General features: G+C 46.8%; 1 protein-coding gene across 1 annotated transcript; it reads right to left on the bottom strand.

Moving 5' to 3' along the window:
• Window positions 1-2,040: 2,040 nt before the first annotated feature.
• On the bottom strand, window positions 2,041-10,525 carry LOC308608803 (nuclear RNA export factor 3-like; the record flags this gene model as incomplete). Its single annotated transcript, XM_081222137.1, has 16 exons — window positions 2,041-2,135; window positions 3,365-3,407; window positions 3,503-3,618; window positions 3,727-3,785; window positions 3,892-3,999; window positions 4,143-4,198; window positions 4,284-4,352; window positions 4,718-4,754; window positions 5,632-5,741; window positions 5,906-6,013; window positions 6,555-6,635; window positions 6,760-6,864; window positions 6,972-7,055; window positions 7,677-7,830; window positions 8,049-8,223; window positions 10,522-10,525. 16 exons carry the CDS (start codon window positions 10,523-10,525, stop codon window positions 2,041-2,043), a joined length of 1,404 nt encoding a protein of 467 aa, XP_081078263.1.
• Between the last annotated feature and the right edge of the window lie 1,410 nt (window positions 10,526-11,935).

Raw genomic sequence — 11,935 nt, 5'->3', positions numbered from 1 at the left:
TTTACATGAAGTTCATCACAGTTTTACTCACAATAGTTAAAAAGGGGAAATAGCCCCGATGGCTTTCAATGGGGGAATGGCTAAACAAACTGTGGTACATTCACACCATGGAATCCTATTCAGCAATAAAAAGGAACAGACGATAGACACACCTTACAACTTGGATGGATCTCAGGAGAGTTATGCTGAGTGAAAGAAATCCATTCCTACAGGTAATGTACTATAGGATTCCATTTCTATGACATTTAGGAAATTATACTACTCTTTGACAGAGTTCAGGAATGTGGGATCAGGAAGAACGTGGGTGTGGCTATAAAGGCTAACATGAGGGAAACGTGTGGTGATGAAACAGTTTTTTATCTTGTTTGTGGTGATAGTTAGAACACTTACACAGCTGGTAAAAGTGCATGGAATTATATATATAAGTATTATACACAAGTGTTCTAACACATAAATGAGTGCATGTAAAATGGCAAAATTGTGGTAAACTCAGTGGAATGTACGAATGTCCATTTCTTAGTTTCGATACTGTACTAAAGTAATACAAGGTGTTATCATTAGGAGAAGGTGAGTGATGGGTATACATGACCTCTCTACACATTTTTTTGCAACTTTTGGTAAATCTATAATTATTTCAAATTTAAAAAGTTAAAAAAACAACACAGGATTTGTGGGGAATACAGTCTTTGGTACAGAGCCTAAGAACCTAATAAAAATGTTAACAAAGCTTTAGACCTGTTAAATGATTAAGAAACCCATAATTATTGGAGTAAATATGGTACTTTACTTGCTAAATCCATTATATTTGTTTATAGAAGTGAACATCAGAACGGTCACAACTTGTGAGTACTGAAGTGGTGGAGAGAAGGTTATCAGGAGGCAAAGCTTGGATTTTAGGGTAGTCCAGGAATGGAGTTGTTACTGTATAATTTTCAAGCACTGTGTAGGTCAGATATAAATGCTAGAGACTGCCAGGGATGATGCGGGAGATGGGACCTTTTGGTCCTGGCCCCACTAACTCATGGTTCGGTCAGGGGAAAAGCAATCCAAGACACACAACATATAATGTGCAATGTTACTCTTTAATATAAAGATAAACAAGGATCATGCGTGGGAAAAATATAGAGCAACGGGCAGGCCTACATGGTAACCTTTGGCTTCGTGATTAGCTGGACTGCAAGCTAAGTCATGGATATGGCTTCAGTTAAGAGAAGAGAGGTAACAAATATGATGAGGATGAAAATGACATCTAAAGGCTCATTTGCAGAGTTTTGTTCTCAAGATCCCAGGTCAGTGGATGAGGGTCTCATCTGGAATTTTGCCCTTGGACTGAAGAAAGTAAAGACAAAGAATTGGGATGTCAGCAGAGCCAGCAGCCGTGAGTGTCAACCCCAGGGCACCTGACTTCTGTCCGCCTTCACCTTCCTGAAACCCTAGAGGTCTATTTCGTCTTATCTCTGAATTCTCAGAATTCACTTTTTGATGAGTAAAGAAATGTTTAGCTCTGGTATAGTCTAGTCATTGTACTGAAAGCACCTGTAGTGCGGGAGGATAGATGACCTCCCTTAGGACCAAACTGGAGACACGTGACCACACAACTTCACTGCTAAATCTATGCTACAAGAGCAAGCCTTCAAGTTTACCAACATGTATGTACCAGAATGAGCAGATGCCATTGCATGTAATGCTGAAAAAGAGTTGAAAAGGTAAATGGCTATCAATAGTAGCTTATGGCTTCCAGGAATTCAATTGTTTAATATATTGATCTTAGAAAGAGTAATGTAGCTTCACATATACTGAGAAGAAACTATGCTGGTACTACTAATAAAAGAAGTTTCAAAACAGTATATAAGATAGGAAACCTATATTTTATAGTACATGGAAATGTATTAGTGTGAAATTAGGGACTTTTTCACAAGTAAACATTTGTAAGAAAAAATAGATTTAAAATAATGACCTGAAAATTCCCATTAATCCCTCCTCTACTCCTCCCAGCTCCCTCCTATCCCCATGCAAACTCAGCACTCACTTCTGAGACCACTAGAGGTTCATCTCAGATGGGGTGGAGGATGCCTGCATGATGTCCTGCTGCAGCTGGGAGATGGTATACATGGAGCTGGAGGTGGGTGTAGGCACTGGGAGGCAGAACACCGCTGGGTCTCACTGGGGTTGGCATCCCTCACAAACAGCTCGTCATTCAGGATGCACAGACTGAAGGAAAAATGGACCCCCAGACAACTGATGGATGGACACCCTCACCCCCAATACTGACTCTGCTCCCAGTGGCACTCAGCAACCAGATTCCTTCCACGTCCCTCCTGTGTCTGTCTCCCAGGTTCCTTGACTGGTACCTCTGCCCCTCCCCACAGAGCCCACCTTTGGAGAGGCTGTCTACCACCTTCACTCGATTTATAGGTTTATCCCCAACCCACGGGCAATTTCGCATTTACCCTTTACCACAGCCCAAGGGCTGGACACTCTGATCCCCATTCTCAGAAGAAGACACTGAGCCACACAGAGGTCATATGACTTGACCAAGGACACAGCGAGTGAGTGTTGGGGAAGGAGTGAATGCATAGGCCGATTCCAGAGCCCATACTCTTCTTAACCACTAGGCTAGACTGCTCCTGGGATCTCACTGCTGGCTTTCCACAATACCGAGTAAACCTAAGGTCTGTGCCACCACATTCCCACGCCCCTGAGCCCAGGCGAGGATGGGTATTCCCACCCACGACAGGGCTCTCACCTGCAGTAGCTGGCAGGGGTAGCGATGAAGGTCCGCGTGAAGGCACGCACACAGCCCTGAGAACTTCCTTCCACTTCAACAGCAAACAAACAACAGTACCCCTGAGAGCCGCACGTGCTGTACATGCTCACACGGCGGTCCCCAGTCAGGGAGTGACTGGACACTCATGCTAAGAGGGCAGTTGTTAACGGGGGCCAGGGTGTCGCGAATGGGGAGGGCAGCTATAGGAGCAGTCTGCGCCCAGTGACATGGCCGCTGACAACCACTACACAAGTTCACGGGATGCATTCTTCACAGCCGCCCAAGAGGTGGATACTTCTACCCCATTGTGCAAATGAGGAAACTGAGAGGTTCAATAGCGGCCCAAGTTCTCACAGTAAGGATCTGGGATGAGAGGCACCAAACTCCACAGCCTATGTCCCCAACGCCCAGGGTGTGCAGGGCAGACAAACACGGACACAGCTCAGACCTGGGTTGTCTGTGGGAAGCCTGAGGGCTGGAGAACATAGTGGGGGAGGGGAGGGGAGGGGGTCAGGGAAGCTAGGTGGTTCTGGGAGTGAGCCTGGCCAGGGGGAGGCAGCAATGAGACATCAGTGGTGGGGGTCTACACACACTTACCTTCCTCGAACAACCCGCTGACGGAGAAGCAGAGCATCGTTTCCTGAAAGGGAAGAGCCCAGGCGCCCAGTCACCACCTCCACCTCCTACCCACCCATGGCTTCCTGGGACCGCCCGAGGGAGGAAGCAGGCGCTCACCATCTGGAACCAAATGTCCACCACGAAGGAGCTGAAGTCATGCTGAGTCTTGGGCAACCCACAGAGGGTGTGCACAATGACACGTTTTGTGTGCTTCAGCAGCTGAACCCGCAGGTCTGTGAGGGGAGGGCAAGCGAGCGAAGGTCAGGGGCTGCCACGCCCTGGGCCCTATGATTGACCCCTTCACCGCCCTTTCCCACCCAGTCTTCCCATCGCACACTCACGGGGGTCCTTGAGCTTCTTCATATTCCTGCTGTCCTTGAAGTACTCGCACAAGCTGCTTCTAGGAGACAAAGAGCAACAGTGGGTGGTGCGTATTTGCAGGAGCTGGCCTGTATCTGCTGGGGAGCCACACGGCCTAGGAGCAGAGCCTGTGCTGTGATACTCACGGGGCTGGGTCCTCGGGGTGGAAGGGAATGGTCAGGGAGAAGCAGGCCTCCTCGTGATAAGCCCCTGCGAGAACCTGTCGGTCTCCGTAGTCATGGATCAAGTAGTACCTAAGGGAGGGCAGTGAAGACAGTCTATCTCTGTGGTCTGGACCTCAAATGAGACTTGAAAACTCCCCTGAGCAGACCTGTGCTTAGGTGGCCTCACCTCTCATAGCCCTCCTCCCCTTGCTCAGCTTCCAAGAGGTACTTACTGCTTCAGGAATTGCAGGACTAGGCTCTTCAGCTCATCAGATCCAAAGTAGCTTCCCTGGAATCAAAACAGTCCTCAGGACCAGGGCTGACACACCCTTCTCATGCTCCACTTAAAACCCGGCTTGATCCTCCAGCCTCACCTTGCAGGTTGGTAAGCGCTTGCAGGCTTCAATACCACACTTAGCCAGTGGGGATGTCTCCTGGCCATCCTGGGGAAGAGAAGAGGATGTCAGCAGTGCAGACCAGGAGGTGGTGTTGGATGATCAGGGAAAAGGATGGGCCCAAGAGACGGTGAGGGTCAGAGGTCAGGGGTGAAAGGGCCCTGGAAATTCCATGGGCAGGACTACAGTTTGGATCATCACCGTGGGTTCCCCAAAGCCTGTGAAGAACATGGCTGAAGAAGATCCAGAGCCTCTGTCAGGTTCCCACAGGGGCTGTACCATCCCCCTCCGCCCAGGACGTTTAAGGGTCAGTTTCAAAACTGTAACTGTGGCAAGACCTAATGGGGTTCAGAGTAGTTTGTGGGTGCTGTCAGTGCCAGTTAGAGGAGTCTGTGAACAAGGAATACACTTACCAAGGTTAGTAACTTGGGGAACAATTCCAGGATGGAGCTGCCAAAATCAAGACAAAACAGAAAAGTCAGCGAAACTGTGGAGGTGACCCTCTTCCTCATGGGAGCAAGTACACCCACACCCCAGTGTCCCAGCCTTCCAGGGCCCTGAACACGTCCCCCATCGACTGACACAGAGGGAGAGCATGCCCTGCCTCCCTCCCCGCCTCCCTCCCTCCCTTCCTCTCCTTCCCCTGGGTAGCTCCCCGCAGAATGCACGGACTCCCTTCTCCAGTGTCACCATGACCAGCATTTCAAACTCATGCTGCAGGGCTTCCTTCCCCTCCCTTCCTTCCTCCAGGGCCCGGCTGAAGGCTGTGGGGAGAAGAGGGATTGGGGTGTGTGCCCGAGGCTCTGCCACCTCACTTAGGGTCCTGCACTCTGCCAAGACCTGGACCAAGACCTGGACTCCCCCCATGGGTGGCCCAGGATGCTGGGGCAGGGAGGTGAGTGAGGTGGGGCTCAGGGAGGGAGATGGAGGGGGATGAAGACAGAAAGGGAGTGAAGGTACGAGGGGTGAGATGACAGAGACATACGGGCCTAGAGACAAGGGAGAGAGAGAAAACAAAGGCAAGGGAAAGAAGCTCTCCCGTGGTTGGGGTCAGGGAAGAAGAGAGAGGAAATGTGAAATGGCACCCCTTTTGCAGCTCTTCACCTGCCCCAGAATGGCTCAGACACAGCAGGTAAGAATGTAAAATATGCACATGTTGGGCTGGGGGCCCATATGGATTGTGGTTGAAACTCTGTCCACTTTGTGATGCAGAGAGGAGAGCATAGGGTCTATAGTCCTCCCTGAGGTCCACATCAGCTGCCCCTTGCAAACGGGCACTTTCGGGAGTAGCTCAGGCTGCCAGCGGGTAACAGAGGATACATCTGACCTTATGTTGGTTGACTTATCAGGGAAGGTGGTGCACAGGGGGTTTCTCTCTGCACACATCCCTTCTGGCTCCAGCCGCTCACCCTTGTCCATCTCCCCTGCAGACTTCACCTGTGATTATGAGGAGGAACCACATGGGCCAGAGAAACTGAGCCAGGATGGCCGTGCACCCCTAGTCCCTTCCTTTTCCTACAAATCCATTTCCCTTCCTCTGTCACCATCACATGAGCCTTCCCACCTTCCCTTCAAAGACGGATCTGGGTACCACACCTCACCTCAGTGTTGGACAGGTTCCAGTTCTTGGTGTTGGAAGCATTCGGCATAGTGTTGGACAGGCCGTGCAGCTGGTAGGGTTTCTTATCACTCAGGTCCAAGGCCAAAATCTATGATGAGGAAAGAGTTAGAGTGAGGACCCCAGCAGGGGATACCTGAGACCAATCTGCCTCTTCTACCTAATCTCTCCCACCATCACCACCAGCCCCAACATTGGGTCTAAGGTCCTCATCTTGGGCATATTCCCTGGATGGATCTGCAGGGAGGCAGCCATGCCATTTCTAGGGTTTTGCGCCATTCCAGTATCACGGGTCATCAAGTCTCCAGGAAGCCAGGAGGAGGGAATCGGGGGCTGAGAGGCTCCTGGCTGGTACAGCTCCAGCACCAACCCCTCCCCGAGTTACCATTCCTGAGTATCCTTCCCAGCTAGACCGCTCTGCTCTCACCTGCTCTACAATTGCTGCTGTCGCCGTACCAGGGTCGGAGCGGACTCTCTGGATGTCACGAGATTGCTGGGAGGCATCATATCGTTCCTTCACGGGCAGCTGCTGAGTTAGGGATGGGGTTCAGGGGCTCTGAGTCTGAGGTGGTGATCGGGGGCAATAGGTGGGTCTGGCTGTGAGTGCACAGGTTGTGTTGAGTCTGCATTACCTTTATCTGCTCCACCTTTTCTGACCTCAGCTCCTTCAGCACAGAGTGGGGTGCATCACAGGGATCAACAAAGATAGATATCTGTTGAGAACACGAGAGGGGCTGGGTAAGCTCCAGGAAATCTGAGCCCTGGGATCAAGCAAGACCATGCCCCTGCCCTGCCCTCTGGCTCCCAGCTAGCCCTGCTCATGCCCTTGACACACACCCTTTCATTAGCCTCATTGTAAATCTTGCCATTGACATTCTTCAGTGCGGAGGCAATGTTGGCATTCTGAACGAAGAACTGGGCCTCCATTTTCTCATAGTGAAACTGTAGGGAGAGTGACAAGAGAAGCATAATATGAGACCAGAGCCATTTCTCATCTGGGCCTGCCATCTACCCCGTTTCCTCTCATCGGCCTCAATGTCCTCTCTTACTTCGACAGGGGTGAAGGGGACACTGCATTGCTTGTGAATCAAATTCAGCAGCCACTTCTCATCATATTTAATACCGAAGGGAACCTAGGAGGCAAAGAAATAATTGGGGAAAGAAAAGTGATACAATGGAATCCAAGGTTAAGATAAGACCCAGCTGTGTCTTGCTTTAGGACCTTTTTTCAGGCTTTAGGTAATTTCTTAAGATAGGACAATATCTGTTATCGCTAACTTTTACACCAGACACGGACTTCCTATATACCCTTTCTTTCCATTTAAATACTTTTCCTGAAATAATCGACTTCATATCTTTCACACGTACTTACTTTTATAAAGTTCTAAGAGATCCTACCTAAGGCAGACCTGGCCTGCCCCTCTGACGAGGATCCCAGAGACTCAACCTCCTCCCACACTCAGCTTGAGCCAAACTGCGTCTTCTGGTGTGGAGTTGCTCCATCTCCTTGGCAGTAGTTTCCTCCTTTGTTTTAGACAGCGTCTCCCATGCTCCCTGCAGTCAGTCTGCTCCCTTTATATTGCTTCTCTGAACCTGCCCTCACATGATCTAGGACGTTAACTCCTAGTAATAACAAGAGAGATTACCAGCTCCACTGCCACGAGAGAAAAGTCCCAGCATCTCTACATGCGCCCAACATGACTCTCTCTGTCATCTTCTTCTACATGTTAGGTCCATTTAGCCAGCACACTCACTCTGATCTTGAACCAGCTCCCCAAGGTCTCATCCTGCCTGTTTCTCTCCATTCTTCTCTCTGGAGGCTTTTGCTCTGTCTCCTTGTTAACAGGGGTTTCGTCTTGTTCCTGAAAATTGCCTCTCCGATGACAGGATGGAAGGGCATAGGGAGCACTGTGGGGAAGTGGAGAGAAGAAAGTGGTCCGTATAGTCTTGGGAAGTCCTCTCTACATTTTCCCCAATGATAGCAGAGCTACAATAAAGATTGCTCAACCGTTAACCTGATCCCATCATTCCTCACTCTTCCAGGTTAGAGAGAAGAGTGACATATTTAGCTACATGATTTTGTTCCACTAGCTGGTGCACTTCAGCTATTCTGACTGGTCACTTACTATCTTACTCCATTGTCCTTGTGAACATCACTTTCTGCTTGATCTCCATCTTGTTGTTGCTGGGATGAAGGATGAATACCAGGCCTGACTTGTTCAGACCAGCTGTTATACCTCCTTCTGTAAATACGACAGCATCTTGCTCTTCTTTGTAAGGAGTTTACTTGCTTATTGTACCCTGAAATTGAGAATATCACATCAATGGTCTCAGTACCAGAAAAATTCCTGGGTAAATATCACAGCTAATGAAGAAATACCACCAACTTTATAATCTAAATAGGAAATTATCATAGTTAGGAAGAAAAAAAAAGGCTGAGAGACTTCACTGTGGTTCCAATTCTCAGGAAATGATAGGTGGGGAGTGTTCACAGCCAAGAAGAAAGCAAGCACAGACGAAAGGGTCTGGACCCAGGGTTTAGTCTGTGATGTTAGTCCCTGCTCTGCTTGGTTCAGGTTATGTGACCTGGGACAAGTGGCTTTTCACCTCTAACTCTCTCTTCTCTGCTCGGCTCTAGGGGCACAATAAAACCTACCCTGAAATCTAGCCTGGTGTGGTGGTTCAAGGGTCAAAGGTGATCTCCCTGCCTGACGAAAGAATTAGAGATATGAAAGATAAGTCCGATGAAAAGATCCAGAATGCAGCCTGGAGAGACATAGCATGGAGAATACCAAAAGCGAGGGGGAGATAATTAAAGGTGATGCAGTGAACATAGCTAACACATGGTTAATGGGAGTCCCAGAAAGAAGGGGAGGGAACAGTGGAGAAGTGGTATTTGAAGAGATCTTTCTCGAGAAGTTTCCAAAAGTAACAAGATATCAACTCAGTGTAACAGTATTATTGTAACAGGAGAAAAAGTAAGCTTTAAAGAGAAACATTCTTTAAAAAAAGGCATTCATTTCTTCATCCTGTAACAAAAACTCGGAAAATTTGTGACCAGAAGACTCAAACTAAAAGAAATATTATAGACTCTTTCTTGGGCAGAAGAAATATCTTCCCAGGTGGAGGCACATAGATACAGGAAAGAAAGACTAATGACATTTGTGAATATGTAGGCAAATTTAAATGAGTGTTGATTATATAACACAATGATAGTAATTTCTTCTGGGGATTTAAATATATAGACAATGAAAATGCATGACAATAAATTTGGAGGGTATATGGAATCAAAGTGTCTCAAGGTCCCCTAATTGTCTGAGGAGTTTTAAAGAACTAATTAACTAACACTAGACTGAAAGGGCAAAAATGTACATTGTAATCTGAAGGGTAAACACTACAAGAATGGCAAAAGAATGTTTATCTAGCCACATGAGGTAACAATTTAATAGTTATAAAATGTTAATCATTTCAAAGGAAAGGAAAGGAAAAAGAACTTAGAAGAGACAAAAATAAATATACAGTAAGATAGTATGTATAAACCAAATTACATCTACTTTTACATTAAAAATTTCAGACTATTATTCCAAATAGAAAGACAGCTATTATCAGACTGGACAAGAAACCCTCCATCAAATGCTCCTGAAAAGAGACACATGCAAATTTTAATCATCTAGGAAATTTTAAAATAAAAAAATAATGGCAAAATGTATACCTTTTCCACAGTAACCTACAGAGAGCTGGTATAACCCTATTAGTAAAAGTAAAGGTACAGTTTAAAGAAAAAAGAATCACTAGAGAAAGAAGGAGATTTCTTTTTGATAACAGGTTCAATGCAATAAGGAGATATTAATATAAAATTCTAAATTTGTATGCATGTCCTAAAATAGAGCCAAAATATGCAAAGCAAAATCTAACAGAAATAGAGCATGGACAAATTCACAGTCACAGTGGGAAATTTTTACACAGCTCACTGAGTGATGCACAAAATGGCAGGCAAAAACTCAGCTAGAGGGAGAAGGTTTCAAAATGTTACTTAAGTTAACAAATGTATTTAATTGACATAGAACAATGCACATAAGAACTACTCATCGAACATTCCAGGATAGATCATATGCTGGGCAACAAAGCAAGCCTCAGTAAGCTTCTATGGACTAATACAATTTACCCTGACTAGTTAATGTAATACTCAGTGGTAATGGTGGGTTTTCTGTCCCTCCCCCACCTCATATAAATCCAAGGAATATTAGTTTACACAATCCCACGCCCCACCTAGATGACCCTCCCTACTCTCCAAACCCTAGACCTGAGAAGATCACATGACTTTTGCCTTTTCCTTAGCCAGGGGAAATAATTCACCTCAGCCATGGCCATTTCCATAAGAGGGGAGGTTTTCCACATGGAATCAGGATGGGTGTGTCAGAGCCCACTTGGCCCATTTCCTCAAGAGAGTGGGAAATAGTGAGCCTGAGCCCTCTGCCTGCCTTCTCTAAAGGGGGGTCAGCTTGCTGGGGGTCCTGTGGGTTGAGGTTAGGGAGGGAACCCGGAATCCCTCCTGCCCTGTGGGGATCTGAGGACAAGGTCTCATGCTGACCAACTCACCCATGGGGTGGCCTGAAGGCAGTGATCTGTCACCACTCTCCTCACAGGCTGCTCGTGAAGAGAATCTGTGGGTCTGGAGCTGGAGGTTTGGAGAATATCAGGAAGGGCTGCCGAAGAAGGAGAGTGCAAGCCCCAAACCACTTTGTCAGAGCCACACAAACAAGATGGAGTCCTAACAGGAAGTCCCTTCCCCAAGGGCATAGAGGAGGACAGCCCTGGGGACCAGAGGAGACTTCACTTCCTGTAATTACTGCCCCCTGAGTTTGCTACCAGCCTAACACCCAGGGAACTCTTTCCAACTGTACCACCCTTGCAGAGGAGGGCATCTGGGATCAGGAGGCTTAGGGGACCTTGGTACTTCTGGCTACAAACACAGGGAGCTCTGTATGCCAGACTCTGGTTCAGCTACACTACATTGTGTTCCTTCGTACGGCAAACCCAGAGAACTCTGTGTGCTAGCTGTACGCCAGGCTCTGTACTTGCTACATTGCCTCTATTCTTTCATGAATTCCTCACAAGGGGCTCTGATATCAGAATCACCAACTTTCCAAGGTTGCTGAGGCTTACTGAGGTGCTGGAGCTTGTCTAGGGTCATTCAGATGCTACCTGGGGAAACAGAGACTGAAATTGAGCTCCACGGAATGGAAGATGACTCCTCCAAGCATAGATTTACCAAGTTATTGCTGTAGTGTGGCAGATTGTCTTAAGTTAGTTTGTACAAAGTAACAGAATTTTCTGAAAATAGTCAAATGGCTGGAATTAACCTCAGCCCACCTCAGAGAGATAATACCAAAAAACAAACACTTCCAAAAACCAAACAACAAAGAACAGACCTGAAAACTATAAACGAAATAGCAGTCAGAGTTTTGTGGGTCCCTGTAATGACAGTAAAAGAAAACAAATCATGTATTTTCCTTTAAAAAAAAAAAAGTCCTCAATGTAGATAGATGCCCCTATGGTCAGAGCCGGAATTGTAGCTCTGAAAGTTCCAGACCAGAGAGGTTTCAAGGCAGAGGGAAGGAGAGAGGAGATTGGGCTCCAGTGCATTAGTTGGACATTTCTGGAATTTTCCACACCATGTCTACAATCCCTTCCTGGATCTCAATGCCCTGAGAAAAGTCCAGCCACTGAGAGAGGTGAAGAAAAATCTGCATATAAGTGTGTGAACATTTGGGGGTAAAAGAAGTGTAAGACAGAAATGCGCACACCACACAGATAAACTGTCAAGTCTAAAATTGAAATTTTTTATTTTTTATGAAACAGTGTCATGTGAACTCTTTGATAACATGGTAAATATATGTGAACTTTTTTTGTTAGTTGCTTACTAGATATTTTCAAGTGTTCCATCTCAATAAATTAGCCTAATCACAAAATATTAAACATTAAAATCAATAAAAAACATTAAAAATGCCAC

The sequence above is a fragment of the Mesoplodon bidens genome (assembly GCF_964165515.1).
Source record: "Mesoplodon bidens genome assembly, chromosome: X".
NCBI classification, from domain to species: Eukaryota; Metazoa; Chordata; class Mammalia; order Artiodactyla; family Ziphiidae; genus Mesoplodon; species Mesoplodon bidens.
The sequence above is the reverse complement of the archived record's forward strand: the minus strand, read 5'-3'. Positions and strand labels throughout refer to the sequence as shown.